At 35.1% G+C, this 20,081-nt stretch overlaps 1 protein-coding gene across 3 annotated transcripts in view; it reads right to left on the minus strand.

The window, feature by feature from the left end:
• The window catches only part of TRIM24 (tripartite motif containing 24), a 105,426-nt gene that overhangs the window by 29,427 nt on the left and 55,918 nt on the right, over positions 1–20,081 (minus strand). For all 3 annotated transcript variants that reach the window (XM_079786203.1, XM_079786202.1, XM_079786201.1), the window contains exons 5-8: positions 16,522–16,638; positions 13,324–13,438; positions 9,395–9,541; positions 261–378 (exon numbers count right to left, since the gene is read on the minus strand). In XM_079786203.1, the coding sequence (XP_079642329.1) occupies positions 261–378; positions 9,395–9,541; positions 13,324–13,438; positions 16,522–16,638 (497 nt within the window). The remainder of the gene's footprint in view (positions 1–260; positions 379–9,394; positions 9,542–13,323; positions 13,439–16,521; positions 16,639–20,081) is intronic.

Here is a 20,081-nt window from a genome sequence, read left to right on the forward strand (position 1 = left end):
TGATAAAAAGTTCAAGCAAGAATCTATGAAAAATAGAATTCCTTAATCCCGAGTCAACAGAGGATGTTTCTTAACATCCATATACTTACATGTATGTTAACATTCATGCATGTGAATAAAATACTAACAAAAATTCCATGTTTTTAAACCAAGGTAACAAAAACATTTTGAGGGTGTAAGGAATACATTTTCAATAACATAATAATCATTAAGAGTTCCAGAAACAAATGGCACTTGAGAAAATATATACAATGACCTACCTAAATTGAGAATATTCTGAGCCCAGAAACTAGGATCACAGTGAAACTGGATGGTATTGTTGGTCACTGGGAAAGCATCACACCTTGCTCGAAGGAGATGCCGTAACCGGTATGTAATCTAGAAGAAAGGAGACAATTAAACATCAGTATCTTTATCAGGCCAATAATTTATTACACTCCCAGTAAATACACAAAAAATAAGTCTCTTGTATGTATACCAACACAAAATAAACAATAAAATATAAACTATAAAAAGTAGGCAGCCCAGCCTGGCCGGTGTGGCTCAGTGGTTGATCGTTGACCTTTAAACCAGGAGGTCATGGTTCAATTCCTGATCAGGGCACATGCCTGAGTTGCCAGATTGATCTCCAGTGCAGAAGGCAGATGATCAATGATTCTCTCTGTCATCATTGATGTTTCCCTCTCTCCCTCTCCCTTCCTCTCTGAAATTAAAAAAAAAAAAAAAAAAAAAAAGCAGACAGCTCAGGTCAGTGGTTGAGCACTGGACCAATGCACCAATCAAGAGATCAGGGCACATGCCCAGATTGTGGGCTTGATCCCCAGTAGGGGATGTCAGGAGGCAGCTGATGGACATTTCTCTTTCTTCGATGTTTCTCTCTCTCTCTCTCTTTCACTTTTCCTTCCTCTCTCCAAAAAGCAATAAAAACATTTTTTAAAATATATTTTTATTGATTTCAGAGAGGAAGGGAGAGGGAGGGAGAGAAAGAGAAACATCAATGATGAGAGAATCATTGATTTGACTGCTTCCTGCATGACCCCTATTGGGGATGAAGCCTGCAACCCAGGCATGTGCCCTTGACTGGAATAGAACTCGAGACACTTTATTCCACAGGTTGATGCTCTATCTATCCACTGAGCGAGTGTTTTGATCATTTAAATGTGAAAGAGATGCTGAAGGAGAGGGAGGTATCAAGGCTGACTCCCAAGTTTCAAATTTTAGTAACAAGCACATGGACATTGAGGGGTAGGACACAGAGAGCCTGTGGAGATGGCCAGTGTGCAGTTAGACACAGCAGTTTGAAGCTCAGGAGCTCCGGGCTGGTCTGTACTAGCTATGTGCATTTGCACTATCCACTGAGCGAAACTGGCCAGGGCAAAACATTTTTTTTTTTTTAAGTAGACCTGCCCTAGCTGGTTCGGCTCAGTGGATAGAGCATCGGCCTGCAGTCTGAAGGGTCCCAGGTTCGATTCCAGTCAAGGGCACATGCCTGGGTTGCAGGCTTCACCCCCAATAGGGGGCATGCAAGAGGCAGTCAATCAATGATTCTCTCTCATCATTGATGTTTCTATCTCTCTTTCCCTCTCCCTTCCACTCTGAAATCAATAAAGATATATATATATATATATATATATTAATTTTATTGATTTTTACAGAGAGGAAGAGAGAGGAGAGGGATAGAGAGTTAGAAACATCGATGAGAGAGAATCATCGATCAGCTGCCTCCTGCACATCCCCTACTGGGGTGTGCCCGCAACCAAGGTACATGCCCTTGACCGGAATCGAACCCGGGACCTTTCAGTCCGCAGGCTGACGCTCTATCCACTGAGCCAAACAGGTTTTGGCAATAAAGATATATTTTAAAAAATAAAATAAAAAAGTAGACCTATAACAGCTTTCTTTTCAAAACATCAAAAATTTTGAGGTATAAAAATTTTTTTTGAGGTATAGTTTAGTTGGTTATGATGTTGAATACAAAATTAAAGAGTATCTTAAAGTGATAGGTTAAAGGTCAGTTTTTTAATTAACAAAACATCACAGAAGCACCAACTAAGTATTTGTAAAATAAAAAAATTTAACACATTTTGCTCTTTTATTTATTTTACTACTTCTTTTATCGAAGGATTCAGAACTTAGATTAGGTGGCTACTGAGTTACAGAAAAGTCAAACCAATCTCTGCTAAGGAAGTATAAGTACAGCCAACAACTAGGCCTGCTAGTTAGTGGAATGGTTCTCCTTGTTCCTATGCTTTGAGTTCCTTGTCATCATCCCCCCACCCATATGCAGTCCTCAGTGAGTACTTGCGTCATTCTCCCTCAGCCTTTGAAGAGTTTAGCTCCTGATTCACTATAACCATCGTCACCATTACTCCTATATTAATTATTGGTGATTTTAACATCCACCTAAGTGATCTTCCTTATAGCTTGCTTCTTCTTGCACAGATACAAACACTCTCATAAACCCTAAAGGTCCTATAAGCATTTGCTCTTACAATTTTTCCCTGTCCTATCAATATTACCTTACCATTATCCCTACCCTCTTAGCCCTCAATTCCTTCTTATCCAGCTTAAATCCCAGGGTCAATCATTATAATCATTTCCTTGCATATACCCTCAACACCTCTTTCTCTCTCATCCCAATTACACAAAATCCCTTTCCTCTCCTCAACCTTTTCCACAGATAAAACAAAACTTACTTCAGATCAGTCCCTAAGGTTGACTGGCTATCATATGACATTTATTAATTTATGTTCTGACAAATTTTTCTTTATCATTTACTTGTTTATCATCATGGACTCACATATTCCTACCTAATTCAATGTGTTCTGATTCATTACTATAGTTATTTAGTTTGAGTTTCAAATTGGTTGATTTGCCCAGAGAGAGCCCTTTTAAGCTGGATCCTGGTCCTTTTGACATGTCCCCAGCATGTCTCTTGTAAAAGATGTTCGGAGTACAATTTGGGCTTTTCTTCACTTTGCTTGGAATTTAGAAACAAAGATCTGGAATAACATTGGGCTCACTGCTTTTGTGGTGTAACACACAAACACAAACACACACACTCATTTACATATTATGTGTGTGTGCATATATGTATATATAAACATCTATAACTATTTCCAGATCTCTGTGTATATGTGTATAAGTCTTGAGTTCATACTTATATTTTTAATTCCAATCTATTGCACCTTATGACTCTATCTTTAGCAAAAATATTAGCTGCCATTATCCTCAATATATTTACTTATTTCCTCAATCCACTCACTTATTTGCTTAATGTAACCAAAATCTGAAATACTTCTGCTCACTCTCTCTGTGTTCTCCACTCACCACTTCCTATCTCTGGCTGCTAGCCTCATGCAGTGTAATCCCCCAACCATCTTCACTACCCTGAGTCCTCAGTCACCATGCTGATGAGTCCATGACAGAAAGGAAAGATGATCATTTTTCTTTAAAAACATTTTTTTTCTGTCTTTAGGTAAATATACTGACTTAGCATTTTGAGTATCTTATAATTTTTAGTATGGAAATTGAGCAGTAAAAGCTCTTTTACCTGCCCGCCCCCCCCAAAAAAAAATCAGAAATGTGAGTACTTCCTTAAAAGAAAATCAGCTTTAATTAAAGGGAACTTTGAGGTAAACTACTAGGACATCGATACTTTTTTTCCCCTTGAGATACTAAACTGTAAACTTTTGCTGATGAAAAGCTACAAGACACAGAATTTACTTACAATTCAGATAGCTAATATCTATTTGCCAATTTATAGTGTGGCAAGGTCTAATAGTAATGTCAAAGTTGGCCAAACTCTGCTTCTTATCTTAAGCAACATTTTTTTTGGTTGTATTTTACTGCCATTCAATTTAAAAATGAGAACTCTCTTATTGTCAAATTACTTTTGTTGAATGTGTTGGGCTGACATTGATTAAAAAATTATATAGGCCCAGCTGGCGTGGCTTGGTGGTTGAGCATTGACCTATGAACCAGCAGGTTGTGGTTTGATTCCTGGTCAGGGCACATGCTGGATTGCAGGCTCGATTTTCAGTAGGGGTTGTGCAAGAGGCAGCAGATGAATGATTCTAGCTCTCTCTCCCTCTCCCTTCCTCTCTGAAATCAATAAAAAATATATATTTTTTAAAAAAATTATATAGGTTTCAGCTACACAATTCCACAACACATTCTGTAGACAGTATTATGTGTTCATCACCCCAAATCATGTCTCCTTCCATCAGATGCAGATTTTAAATAATGCTGAGAAATCATAAAGCCTAAGTAGTATAGACGATAAACAATGGTCATTAAATATACTTATTCATCTCTTCAGGCGTATCTACACTTAAATGAGCACAGGTTTCACACTGAAAATTTAGCTGTTGTTCAAAACGCAAAAATTTTTTTAAAAATATGAAGGATGTCCTAACAGCTTTTGAGATTGCAGTACTGTGACTGTCTTGTATTAAAGTTACATAAACTTAAAAAATATTTCATTAAAAAAATGTCATGTTTCTAAGTTCCCAACACTATAAATTAACAAAGTTTCATCTATACTTACAGATTCTGATAGGAGATGTTATCTGGTACCTTAATTATTATTATTTTTCACTACCAATTTTTCATTGAGTTCCTTAAATTCCTACTTTTAGAAGTATGATCTAATGAAATTCATAGAAAAATACACAACTGTAATAACAGTAGATGAAAGTAAATAATAGCATGATGGACATATGCATAAGAGCTTTGTAAACAGAAGGGGATTCTAACCCAGTTTTGGTCACTGGAGGCTGTGAAGACGTTAAGGAAGACGAACCTAAATGAACCTGGCAGTCTCTAAAAAGATGAACATTAGTTACTCAGGAGAAAGAAGAGGCATTTTCAGAAAGGGTACCAGAACCCAAGTATGTTCTGAGGATCAGAAATAAGGAATTGGCAAAGAGACATCAGGAAACATAAAAAAGGTCTTTGAAGATCAATTAGATGGCGGGGGGGGGGGGGGGGGGGGGGGTTGGGATGGGGAAAAGGGAATAGGATTGTAGAATTCCTTTTTACTACTTATACCCTTAACAGTTTCCTAATCTATCTATAGTATCATAGAAATATCTACTATTAGTAAAAAGAATGCCTGTGGCCCTAACCGGTTTGGCTCAGTGGCTAGAGCGTAGGCTTGCAGACTGAAAGGTCCCAGGTTCAATTCTGGTCAAGGGCATGTACCTTGGCTGCGGGCACATCCCCAGTAGGAGATGTGCAGGAGGCAGCTAATCGATGTTTCTCTCTCATTGATGTTTCTAACTCAACTCTCTATCCCTCTCACTTCCTCTCTGAAAAAAAAAAAAAAAATCAATAAAATATATTAAAAAAAAAAAAAAGAATGCCTGTGTTTCATTCTTCTGGTCTCTCTTCTGTCAATATTTCTTACCTTCCTTCTAAATAAATGTAAGGGTAACAGAAGAATCCTAAGGAAATACTGTGAAAATGCTTTAAAATATATTTAAAACTGGATTTCTGAAAGGATTCTGCTATTCCAATAGGTCTGGTCTTTTACTGACTACAATTCCTATAGCAAAAAGATGAACTAAGAATTGCAATCCAAGACTGAAATTTCACACCAGCAAGACATTTTTTTTATATTTTTATGTATGTAAAAGCCATCATTCAAAGGATAACCTGAGTAGACATGGCTATATTTATAAAGCATAAGAACTCTTAAAAAAAACCAGATAGTATAAGAGCAAATTTTCAAATTTTTGAGACTGGAAATCCTTCTAAGTGTGTAAAAATACATTTAAAGAATAACGTGGAACATCATATTTACAAAGTATAAGAGCTCTAAAGAACACAGTTGGCATAATATGGTGATTTTCTAATTTTCTGAGACTGAAAATCCTTCAAATGTTTAAAAATAATCATAAGCTTTAAATCTGCATGCATTACAGGCAATTTATTTTATTAACTATATCCTTTTCTAAATAGGCACTAAGGCCAACTCGAATTACATAGGCTTTTAAAATTTAGAAAAAAACATGATCAGGAAATCTGGTAATTTTAGTTCTTTATGATTCTCTGTGCCTATTTTCTCCTATAAGTAACAGAGAAGACAAACATCCTCTCTCCTATTTCAAAAGATTGGGCAGATTAAGTAAACCCATCTTGGAGTTCTTTTTTATTAAGATCTTCACCGGAGGATATATTTATTGGTTTGTATGTGTTTGTTTGTTTTATTGGAGAGAAAGGGAAGTAGGGAGGGAGAGAGGCAGAGAGACGGAGGGAGGGAAAATGGGAAGGAGGGAGGGAGAGAAACAAACATTGATGTGAGAAACATCGATCAGTTGCCTCCTGTACATGCCCGACTGAAGATCGAACCCACAACCTATGTGCCCTGACTTAGAATGGAACCCACAACAGGACAACGCTCCAACCAACTGAGCAACCAGGCCAGGGTCCATCTTCTATTTTTACTGTTTTCTCCTATTATAATTACTAACAAAATTATAGAATAAAACTAGAGAAACAAAATTTTATACTGATAAGAATGAGTATCTGATTATTTATGTGTGAATAACATGCTTTCTTACATACATAAATAACATCAGTAACAGAGAAGGTCTGTACTACGTAGAAGTTTTTTTTTGTTTGTTTGTTTGTTTTCATTAGACCAATGAAGCAGTTTTACAAAAAAGACCTAAAGATTAAGACTACAGCCCTGACCGGTTTGGCTCAGTGGATAGAGCGCCGGCCTGCGGACTCAAGGGTCTCAGGTTTGATTCCGGTCAAGGGCATGTACCTTGGTTGCGGGTACATCCCCAGTGGGGGGTGTGCAGGAGGCAGCTGATTGATGTTTCTCTCTCATCAATGTTTCTAACTCTCTATCCCTCTCCCTTCCTCTCTGTAAAAAATCAATAAAATATATTTTTTTAAAAAGATTAAGACTACATCATTAATTATTATGAAAGGAAAAAATCATAAGAGTTGAATACAATTCATGATCAGAAATAGTTGCAAATCAACTTTCTAATAAATCACTCAGCATTTGGATTTAGTTTATAAAAGCTGATCCAGAAGTGCATTTCATTATTTCAAAATGGTCATTAGAAATTTCTGCCACTTGATTCCAAAAAATGGAATAGCTGAACAGAACACTGATTTGGATATCATAATCTGATTATAAAGTATACATTTATGTGGAATCTTTAATAAAATGAAAAGGAAAGCAGGAATTTTTAAGAACATTTATATGGTTTTACCTCCAATGACTAAATGTGTCCTATATCCTTAATACTAAAGTCCTGGTCCACAGAAAACAGTATCTGCATCACATGGGAGCTTGTTAAAAATTCAAAACCTGGCTCCACTCCAGATCCACTGAACCAGAATCTTTAGGTGGTTACTATGCAATCATATTTTCAGTACCAAGATTCAAGAGTACTGTCAAAATCAGGGGTCCTCAAACTTTTTAAACAGGGGGCCAGTTCACTGTCCCTCAGACCATTGGAGGGCCGGGCTATAGTTTAAAAAAAACTATGAACAAATTCCTATGCACACTGCACATATCTTATTTTGAAGTAAAAAAAACAAAATGGCAAAAACACCCGCATGTGGCCCGCGGGCCGTAGTTTGAGGACGCCTGGTCAAAATAGTTCATCAAATCATAAAGCCACTTTTCTCTAGTAAATGGGTTGAAATATACTGCTGACAGAATAAACAATGTAGAACAAGAGGAACACAGCCTCTGGGCTCAGGTGTGTGACCTTAGGCAGTTTAAACTCAGCTATGTACGTAAGTTTCATCACCCACACAATGAGGATGGAAAGATATACCTATTTCATAAAAGTTTAAGGAAATATTACAAGGATATTTACACTAATATTAAAATTAGCCCCTGGCACACGATAGGTAATCAGGAAAAATTTACTATTATTAATATTAAGTTCATTTGCTACTAAGACAGAGAAAACTTAGAAAAGAACAATATAGGAGTGACATGGTAGTTTTACAAATCAATCTATCTACCTACCTACCTACCTACTCTTGCAATCAATAGATTTATCAACTTGGGGTTACAAATAGCTCTCTAAATAGGAGATGGAGGCTGGAAGGAAAGGCTGGAAAAATGACCACAAGGCCAAAGAAAAACAGGAGAAAAGAGAACAACATGGGGGAAGGGGACAATTATGTTGTCTTCCCTAGATTGATTTTCTTCTGGATAGTCTGAGCCTAGTGGTAGATGAGTGAATTTATGAGTCCAGCCACTTGGGAGAGAGACAATAGCTGGCACTGTCCCCAGTGGGGCCCTTGAGGTACCCCTCTTCCACCAACCAAAACCTTTGGGGGGGGGGGGGCGGTGGAGAGAAGGCTTTACATTCATTACCCACACCCCAATCCCAAATAGATGACCTGGAGCTTCTAATCTGTGAACATGAGCACAATGATAGAGCACACGCCCATCAGGAAATGCATGAAGGACTTGTGCTTCTCTATCAGCTAAAACAGTATTTTAAAAAATCCAATATAGTAACACCTCACTGTAACAGACTAATTCAGGCAAGGGGGTATCTACTAGTATTAAAGCTGAAAGTCCATTATAGAATAAAGTAGATTTTATGAATGCATGTATTAAAAATGTGACAAATTAGTTTACCTGTTTCTACTTATGTAGACACGTTTGTGTAATTAAAATTAAGCATGTATGAAAAGTTTAATTTCACAGAAAAGTTTTCTATATGTATTACTGTAATTTTAAATTTATACTGAATAGGTCTAGTAAATGCACACATTCACCAGTCACCAAGAGTAAACAAATGCACAGGACTGAGGCATGGCTTAGCACACATCGGAACACGTTAAAACTGCTGCAGAAAGTCATGCCACGTTAACAACAGAACCAATTACCATGCACATGAGATGCGGTGTGATCATATGCTAATGTTCGCCAAACACTGTTTACAAGCGGTGACTCTTGGATTTAAATATGTAGACCACAGTTCTAGATATTTTATGTAATATTTATGTCGGCAAAATTACTACACTGTTTTTTTCCCTGTTCGGTAGAATTTGTTAAAAATAACAGTGAATTAAAAAAAAAAAACCCTGTTAATTTAATTATAAGCAAATCTTGGTTAAAAAGCATTTTAAAATTAACAGGGTGTTAATTTTCACATATGACATATGAACTAAAAGTTTTGTCTGTTAAATCCGAAGTCTGTTAAATTGAGGGTTTACTGTATACAGGGGTGGGGGCAAAAGTAGGTTAATACAAGCCCGCAACCCAGGCATGTGCCCTAACTGGGAATCAACCCTGCAACCTTTTGGTGCTCAGGACAATGCCCAACCAACGGAGACACACCAGCCAGGGCTTTCTTTATATTCTGATGGAATATTAAATGCCACACTTGGTCTATCTTACCAGTCTCTTGCTATAAAGTAGTGCTGTACTGCTGCCACTGGAAACTGCCCATTTAGAAAAATGCATGACATGTTCCAACTGTTTAGAGAGTCCAGCCACTTCCTGTTGTTGTTGCATAAGTTTTATGCGATGGTCCTTTGCTAGGGTCTAAAAAGAAGAAAATAATTTCAAAATTAGTTCTGTCTGTAACATATTTTAACGGTCATTTTCAGATTAACATATTAGAATAACCATCACCTTTAAGAAACTGAAAATCCTCTTAGTGTTGCTTTTCCCCACTTAGTACAAAGGGTCAGTCTTAATGCAGCAAAACAAATGCTCCTTATAGCCACCGCTACCACCACCACCATGGCCTCCACGGCCCCTAACCTCCACCCTCAGTCTGGTTTTATATATTCTGGGACTTAGGTTTTTGTTCATGTTATCTTCCAATATCCAATAGGAACAAAAAGCTGTAGATCAGCTATCATACAGTAAATGACTGTTAAATTCAATACCCACAAATAAAATAAATGTAACCTTTCCAGCAATCTAGTCAAGTCACCAGATCACATAATTTATTCAATCACATGATTTCACCTTTTAGGCATTCTAGTCCTCACTGCAACCATATGGCAGACAACATGTATGCTTTGCATGTGGTAAAAAAGCTATAACATTATTTTTGTCTAGTGAGAGTTACATGGGAACCCACTGATTTAGTGACTAATGTGCCAATGCACTCTCAGAAAAGCTACAGAAAAGCAGTACATAGAATTTCTCTCTGAGGGATTTACCTTTCTCTTAGGGAAGTACACAAGGAAGAACACAGGTTAATAAAAAGTGAAGAGCACTGAACTTGGGTTATTTTAAAGGTCTCTATCCAAAAATCTCCTTTACCTGGCAAGGAAAGAGAAAGAAAATAGGGCTTTCTACTGGCTTAAAAAAAAAAAAGTTTAAAGTAAAATTGCTATGCTCCAATATGGATTTATAGTCTCAATAAAAAAGAACCTAGATCCCAGCCATAGTCAGTTTCAAATGTTGAAAATACACATGTGCTAAATTGAATTAAGAAAAAAACTGCAGTGACTGTTAATGGCTTTGTCATATCAGAGATAACTTACTTATTACATTATTTCTGACCTCTGTGAAAACTGTTTCTTTGGAGACATTCTAGAAAGAATAGAAATTCTGTTTATTTTTAATTAGGTTGCAAATTGAGAATCAGAAGGTCTAGTTTCTTGGTATTCCCTAGTAACAATTATTTGGGCTGATTTCTCTTGATTCTTAGATAAAAACATGCCAGAAGAATGGGTATGAGGACTAGAGGCATATGTAGAAGGTGCTGTAGCCTGGCCAGGGTGGCTCAGCAGTTGAGCATTGACCCATGAAGCAATAGGACACTGGTTTGATTCCTGGTGAGGGCACATGCCCAGGTTGCGGGCTCGATCCCTAGTAGAGGGCAGGCAGGAGGCAGCCGATAGATGTTTCTCTCTCATCAATGTTTCTCTCTTTCCCTTCTCCTCTCTCTAAAATCAATAAAAACATTTTTAAACAGTTCTATAAAAACTGTAAGGTAATAACGTTGATTAAAATAATACTGATGACTAAATTCATTCCTAGAGATTGGGAATTTGGTCATATTTTGCTCCTACATTTTTTCTTATTCTTTTAATCTGCAAGTAACTTTGATTTACAATGAAGTTTGGAAATAACCACAGCCACTACTGATCTCTGAGAAAGCAATTTGAAGTCACTTTTTATATTAAGCAGAACTTTGAGAACATTTTAAATTGTTTAAATGCAGCTATTAAAACAGAAACAGAGAACCTTGAAAAAACAGTTACTGTAAATAAGGTCTGATTCTTCCTGGACAGAATAATTCTTCACTAAATAAGTATTTGATTATAAAAGAACAAAGAATTATTTTAGTCTTTGTTTCCAGTATAGATGCTAAACCATAGTAGTGGCCTTGCTTTGCAGGGGACAAAACTTTCTAACAAAGACCATATAATTTTGTCAACTATAAAATAAAGATGTTGGCCTTGGCCATCGGCCTGAGGATTGAAGGGTCAAGGGCATGTACCTCAGTTGCAGGCTTGATCCCCCAGCTCTGATCAGGGTACGTGCAGGGTACGTGTTAATCCGGTGAGGATTAACAACAACAAAAAGATGTTGAACTAAATTATTTCTAGGAGTTTTTTTCTAATCTTCAAACATGACAATTCTTTTACTCTTTTCCCATTCTAAATTGCTTCTTTACTGTGAATTCCTTCTGCATCAATATACTAAAAGAATTCTAAAATATCATGCAATTAATACGTTAATATACCATGTAGAAGTTGTAACCTCCATATTATTTGAAGTCAAGCAGTGAATTTGGATCTTGATCTTCAGAAACATAAAACAGCTGATGAAGATAGTAATATTTTTCTTATCTGCAGTGGGAAACAACTATCCAAAATGCCATGGGCATTTCTCTCGAAGTACTGGCTTTAGCAATTAATACCATAAAATGTTAAGGGCAGGAGGCACCTCCTTTTACCTAATATCTCGTAAGGTTAAATGTATATAGTTGAGAACTAAACATAGTTAACTTAGTGTATCTTTTCAAAAATTATGTTCAATTGCACTCCACCCCTTTGGTGATGCAAAACTGTCACTTCAATGAATCTCTAAAATGATTCATCTCTTCAACATTTATAGAGTTTCTCCTGCAAGCAATGCATTATGTTTGACACTGTGAAATAAGTAAGAATTAAGACATTCCTAGTGGGAGTATCAACCTACTTGCTAGATGGGACGCTGCCGGATTCATGAATTGTTTAATATAGCCAATTAGATCTTCAAATTTACTCCCTTGAGTTTTTTTCTTTAATACTTCACACAAAAGTTTCTAATAATTCAGTTATCTACATTTGCCTTATAAGGCATGTCGAAAGTTCAAAAATGCTTAAATTCTTTTGTTCAGAATTATTTTATTTGGAAATCAACTGGAATAAATAATTATAATCTATAAAAAAAATCATGATAACTCTGGCCTGTGTGTGCAGTGGTTAGAGCACTGGCCCGCACACCGAAGGGTCCTGGTCAAGGGCACGTACCTGGCTTGCAGGTTCGATCTCTGCCCAGGTCGGGCCTTGTGCAGGAAGCAAGCAATTGATGTGTCTCTCTCACATCGATGTTTCTCTCTCTCTCTCTCTCTCTCTTTCCCTCCCCTCTACTCTCTCTAAAAATCAATGGAAAAAATATCCTCAGGTGAGGATTAACAAAAAGCAAACAAAACTAACATCATGATATAATTTGGTTTAAAAAATTATTACTGGATATGCCAATAAATGTATTTTCTATCTTTTCCATAAATAGTCCAAGTTCTGGAAATCCCATATATGGGCATCAACCGCATAAATGCTATTAAATAACAGCACCCATTCATATTTGCCCTCAGTTAAACTTTCTTAATGTAGATTCACTCTAATTTTTCAGGCTACAGTACTATAAAGATTGACATTTAAAAAAAAAAGACATTCCTACTGTTTTATAACGGCCTAAATCAGCCAAAACCGGTTTGGCTCAGTGGATAGAGCGTGGGTCTGAGGACTGAAAGGTCCCAGGTTCAATTCCGGTCAAGGGCATGTACATTGGTTGCGGGCACATCCCCGGTATGGGGTGTGCAGAAGGCAGCTGGTCGATGTTTCTAGCTCTCTATCCCTCTCCCTTCCTCTCTGCAAAAAGTCAATAAAAAAATATACTAAAAAAAAAAAAAAAGGCCTAAATCATCAGCTTAACAATGCAGAGCCTGGCAAAGGAAAACATGGGAATAGAGAAGAAATACTATTGAATCATAAAACAATTATATAAAAAAGTCTATAATTTCAAATTCGCAAATACATATGAAATTCTATTAAATCACTATAGCATACTAGTATGCTGCATTAACAGTAACTTACCTCAAGCTGATGCAGTAGAGCTTTTCCTTTTTTATTTATTTCTACCATCAATGTAAATATAGCAACTTTAATATCTTGTTCCACTTGCTTTTGATTTTGATTTACTTCAATTATCCTGAAAATTAAATGAAAAGGGGGGAATATAAGGCAGGAAAATTGTTTTACAATATTTAAAATTGATATTTTTAAGGTCTAAATTAGACCAAAATGTTTTCAGCACTTAAAAGCTCAGCTATTTCTAGGATGCTTCAGTTTAAATTGGCTTTCTTGAAAATAATACAGCAGAAATACTATTCTTCTGAAAGACATAGTCATTTAATTCAACCTTAAAATCAAAATGCATAAAAACATTTTAAGAAAATATGTTCTGGAAAGATTATGATAACACCCAGGAAAATCAATACTCAGCCTAAAAGGATGATAAAGAAAACCATGAATCTGGAAGAGTGCTATTTTATTCACTGCAACTAAGAAATAGGAAAGGGTAAATGTGTCCCTTTTATTTAGTCATGTGAACTACTACAGTACTCATTATACCTGAATACAAAAAGCAAAAAGACAATAGTTTGTTACTTTTAATAACACATTTGTCTTTAAATAAGCAGCCAAATAACTACTTGATGTTTAATCAACCACCAAATAAGTTTTTTCCTTTGATTAGAAAAAATGGAAATGCTGTTTTCAAAGAGATCGAGGACATAAAGAAAATACATAGCATTACACCAGAATACCTTACAAAAGCAGAAAAGGATAATGAGGCACCCACTAAATATTATAAGAGAAATAAAGCTTCTTTTCTTCTGTTTCTCCCATAGTTACCCTCCAAATCTCTTAAGACTAAAAAGGCAGAGATTTTATTCTCTGTCGGAAAATCTTCAAGATAATTATTTGACATCAATATTGGCTAGCGGTTCAGAAAAACTAATATAAATCCTCATGATTGTAGGACAGGATAAAAAAGGGACAATCAGTACCATGATTGCACTTGTGTGAAAATGAATGGTCAAATAAGTCAGTCTAGTAAATTTAACCTTCTATAATCAGGTAGGCAATAAAGATATAAACAATTAACACCTAATCCAAAGATTCTTTAATTTTTACAATTCAAAAACCAAAATACTAAAAAAATAAAAGCCCACCAAATTTGGATAATTCACACTAATTTTAAGACTTACTGTTTAAAAAGGTACAATCATGAAGAAGTTGGGTATTGGCAAAAAACAAACAAACAAACGAACACAATGGAACAGAACAGAGTCCAGAAATCCACACATATATACGGTCAACTGATATTCTACAAAGGTGCCAAGGCTATTCAGTAGCAACAGAATAGTTTTGTCAACAAATGGAGTTGGAGCAAATGGACATCCATATGTCAATTTAAAAAAAGTGAAATATTATTACATTGTGAAAGAATAAGAAAAAAGTCAAAAGGGTAAATTTTACCAAGGGTGGATCTTTCACATAAAATTAGTAATCTAACAATTGCTACCATCTGCCACTAGATGGTAGAAATTTGACTATCATTATCTCTCCTTATTCTATAAATATTAATTACAAGTTTTCAATTATTCAGTTACAAAATATTTTAAATGCACCAATTCACCAATTACTCTACTTGGAAAAGTACAGTATTATGATTAAAATATGGTAAGGGAAATAGTTTGTGGTTAACTATAGTTATGTGAAAGAGAAAGGTAAAATGAAATGAAAGCTAATTATGATAATAAAACTGAAAGACACACACTAAAACTGTTATTACCACAATATATAATGACTAGCTATACTACTAATAATGGGTCTCAAAAGATCTGTTGGTCCAGAAAGAAACTCACTACAGACTGATTCATTTGCATGTCAGCATAACTATTATTGCTCGTCTCACATTCGGTTCTTATATTTCTAGTAACACATGATCTCACTCATCTAGGGGAAATGATGAACAACATAGACTGATGAACAAGAACAGACCCAGAAACAAGGAGGCATCGATCCGACTGTCGGGCCTCAGAGGGAGGGTAGGAGAGGGTGGGGGTAGGGGGGAAGAGATCAACCAAAGGACTTGAGTGCATGCATATGAGCCTAACCAATGGTTAAGGACAACAGGGGGTGTGGGGGCATCCATGGGGAGGGGTGTGGGATGGGAATGGGGGGATAAGGACAAATATGTGACACCTTAATCAATAAAGAAATTTAAAAAAAAAAGAAAAAGAAAAGTTAACTTATATTTAAGATTTTTTTTTTTAAATCAAGTAAACCAAGGAATTCCTTGAAAAAAATTCCCAAATGCCCCCTAGTCATGTTCCAAAATTATAAGAATAACAGTTTATGATTGCTCTTACAGAAGATGAACCACAAAGCCTTACAAAATTTTCTCTGAGAACAGCACTCAAATCCCCTATGAGGCCTCTCTTAGCCAGGCTCTTTCTAATAAGCATTTCTTGATTTATTTAGGCAGACATGTTAAAAGAAAGGGGATATAGAATTTCATAGGTGTTGTAAAGGTTGCAAAATGTCAGTGTGTGCCCCAAATGGGATAAAAAAAAAGGGAGCTAGACAAACTCCCTCTTCCCCACAGAGGCCAGTGGTTTCCTCCACCAATCACTAAATTGTGAGACAGGAGCCTTGGACAGTTGGAAGACAAAAACATAATAGATAATATGTAGAAACTGTGTAAGTATTGTACCTGACAAGGAATAAAAGGTGTGTGAAAAGTGTAACAATCCCTGTCTCCTGGTCCTAATGTCTCCAATTCATTGCAGTTAAGATGACAGCCCAGAGGGGGCATCTCAAAGTTTAGCAATACTTAAAATAGCATTTATGTATATAATCAAGTGTTAAAATATTTTACACTAGCAAAAACAGTTGATTTTATCTCTAAAATCCTGTTATTTCTTTTAAAATTGAAAAACACTGATAATGATGAATTATCGATAACTTAAGTGAGCTGCTATAAATGCAGTCTATCATCAAAATAGTTTTAAATTTCATGGCTGGCTGAAAAGATGCTTTCAAACCCAAACTTTCCAGAAACCCAAAATTTTGTGGAAGTCTTATCAACTCTGTGCTATTTGAGTCATCTGGCAGCTTACTTAGATCTATTTCACCGTGAGTTAAATAAAATGTCTGTTCTAAAAGTGAGAATACTTAACACATTATATAAAGATGATTTATTATAATACATAAATGTAAATTTACCTGTTCTGGATCTGATTTCCTGTGAATTTGATGTACTTTGTTTTTTCCATCAATTTGGTGATCAGTGTATCTATGATCACTTTCTGATTCTGAAAAGCTTCTTCTATAAATTGATATCTGAAGAAATAAGTAAATAAGTCAATTATCACATGAATTAATCTGTGTAAAATGAGGAAAAGCCCCAAAGCAAAGAAATAATAGAAAACTATTTAAGATAATAAGAATAGAAAGGATATAAACAATCAGTTAAAATACAAAATATAGGTGGCCCAAAAAAATGTATACACACACATTGAATAATTACAAAGGCAGTGTTAATTAAAATACATTTCATTTTCAAAATTGAGCTATCAGCTGTTAAAGTGTGTATACATTGGGAGAGGGGAGGGGGGGGGCACGCACCCTGTATATAAGGCAGGTTTTCCTCTCCTGTGGAAATTATCCGTTAAGAAAGAGGGAGTCTAGCCCTGGCTGGTTTGGCTCAGTGGATAGAGCCTGTGGACTGAAGGGTCCCAAATTTGATTCGGGTCAAGGGCACATACCTAGGTTGCAGCTCCTCCCTGGCCTGGGCCATGGTCAGGGCACATGCAGGAGGCAACCAATCAATGTGTTTCTCTCCCTGTCTTTCCCTATCTCTCTCCCACACTCTCTAAAAATCAATAGAAAATATCCTAGAGTGAGGATTACAAAAAAAAAAGGGAATCTTTACAGATATTATTCATGAACACTCTTTAAATTATTTTGAAAATTTGGGAGACACACATTCATCATCACAGTTTTAGAGAATTACAGAGTTCACTTGGCCAAAAAGTAATAACAGATATTTAGGCAGATTAAACTATTTTACAATTTCATAATTATGAAAGTTTGATGCTATAATCATTTTGAAGATCATTTTTAAATAATAAGCCCTTTTAAAATATTTATCTTAGAAGTGAAGATGATAGCCTCTGACAAAAAGATGACAAGAGTATCTTGAGAGAAAGACAACGATGTAAATGATACAAAGATTTTCATTAAAAGTTTTTCATAAAATGTATAAATACAGTATTTTACGTAATGTAACTTGAAAGTATAAATAAGTATTAAGTGGGTTGTCAAAGTTAGGAAAGAAAGATAAACAGATAATTTCATTCAATTTCCTTTGTACATAATCATATTTATAAATGACTGTTTAAATTCCTTCTTAGGTAACAAGATTTTTATTCTAAACTTTTTTTCATTACTACACTGTTTGGAATCCTAATACAGTGTAATATTGAATGAAATGGTCAAAATGGTCATCTTTACCTTCTTCCTAAACTCAAAGCAAAAACTTACAATATTCCATTTATGATGTTTACTAGTTCTTTTCATAATCTTTAGTATGTTTGGGAAACCTCCTTTTATTCCTAGTTTGCTAAGATTTTTATATATATGCATATATATGTTTAAATGTTTTTATATTGATTTTAGAGAAAGAGGAAGGAAGAAAGAGAAACATTGCCCTTGTATGCACCCTGACGGGATAGAACCCGCAACCCGGGCATGTGCCATGACTGGGAATTGAACCAATGACCTTTTGGTGCACAGGACGATGCTCAACCAAGCCACCACCAACCAGGGTAATCAAGGGTTATATTTTTAATTTAATGTATCTTCTGCCTCTACTGAGATGGTTACATAATTTTTCCTTTATTCTTTAAATATATGAATTACATGATGATTTTTAGATGTTAAACTTTGTATTACTAATAAGGCCAACTTAGTTGTGATTACATTATCCAAAAATCATAATACTACTGAATTTGGTTTCCCAATATATTTCTTAGAATTTTATTATTCCATTACAGTTTACATTCAATATTATTTTGTATTAGTTTCAGTTGTACAGCATAGTGGGTAGACAATAATATACTTTACAATTGCCTAGAATTTTTAGGTTTATCTCATGGGTGAGACTACTCTGTAATTTTCTATTTTTATTCCTCATAATCAGTGAAGTTTACCTGGATTTGTAGATTACTTTATGGGAAAATTATAAATCATGGATTTACATTAAATTGAAGGACTAATCTAATTTTCTATTTATTTTGTACTAGTTTTGGTAAGCTGTACTTTCTAAGAATTATCCCATTTCATGTAAAAATTTTCTATTGACAGATATCCTTTTTAATTTTTAATATATTTTACTATTGATAGTATTACAGATATCTCCCATTTTTACAGATACCCTTTTTATATTTAATTGCTTTACAAAATACCCCCTTACTCCTATTATTTGGGCCTGCTCCTTCTTAATCACTCATAAAAAGATTTGGTAATTTTACTAGCCTTCATCAAAGATCCAATTTTTGGCTTTGGCTATTTCATTAATTTCTGCACTTGTGTTTGTCCCTTTTCCCACTTACTTAAGGTTTAATTTACTCATTCTAACTTGAGATAAATGTTTAGCACATTCATTTTTTTATCCTATTTAATATATGCAATTATATATTTCTTTCTAATCATGGTTTTAGCAGTATTATTTCAGAAATATTTCCACTATCATTCAGATAAGAATATTATCTAGTATACTATATCAGGATTTTTTTCACACTTTATTAACTGATTTGGAAATAATTTTAAAGATAAATTTGCCATAGTACAGAGTTCTCACATATACCTTTACACTGCTTAGTTTTTCAAATATTGCCTCCTCAACAGCCCTTTAATTCCATAATTAGTATGCATTTCCTAAAAAGAATTTTCTATTTCTACCCATAATTATTAAATATAGGAAAATTGACATTGAGATAATACTTCCAACTAATCTATAGACCATATACCAATTATGTCATTTGTCTCACTAATGTCCTCTATAATCTTTTCTCCCTCTAATCCAGGGTACAATCAAGGATAATACATCATTACATTTCGTTTTCATATGAACTGTATTTCTTCATTTTCAAATATTTGGAGATTTTTCTCATCTATTGTTATTTTCCAGATTAACTGCAGAGTTTACACCAGACTTTATGTGATTTTTAATCCTTTGAAATTTAAGACTGCTCTGACATGATTAAAATTTTTCTATTTATGTTAGAAAAGAATGTGTATTGGGCGCAGTATTTCTTAACATCCATGAGGTTATTTGCTAATTGTTATTTCAATTTTACGGAAATATCCTTATTTTCAGCGTGCTTGTTTTGTCAATTATTGAGATGTTAAATTTCCCACTCTAATTGCAGATTTGTTTATATTTGTTCCAAGTTGTCATTTTTCTTTATATATTTTTTCTTTTTTATTTTCTTTTTCTCTATATATTTTAAAGGACACAAATTTAGAACTGTTGTATCTTTTAGATGAAGAAAACCATTTATCATTATAAAGTTTCCCCCTTTATCTCAATGCATTTTGCTATGCCAGCTTGCCTTTGGTTAGTGTGGCACATCTTTACCTGTCCTTTTTATATACTCAGGTTTAAGATGTTTCTCTTATAAAAAGCAAATAACAGGTCTTGGCTGGTTTGGCTCAATGGATAGAGCATCGGCCTGCGGACTGAAGGGTCCCAGGTTCGATTCTGGCCAAGGGCACATGCC

Source organism: Cnephaeus nilssonii (assembly GCF_951640355.1).
Source record: "Cnephaeus nilssonii genome assembly, chromosome: 12".
NCBI lineage: Eukaryota > Metazoa > Chordata > Mammalia > Chiroptera > Vespertilionidae > Cnephaeus > Cnephaeus nilssonii.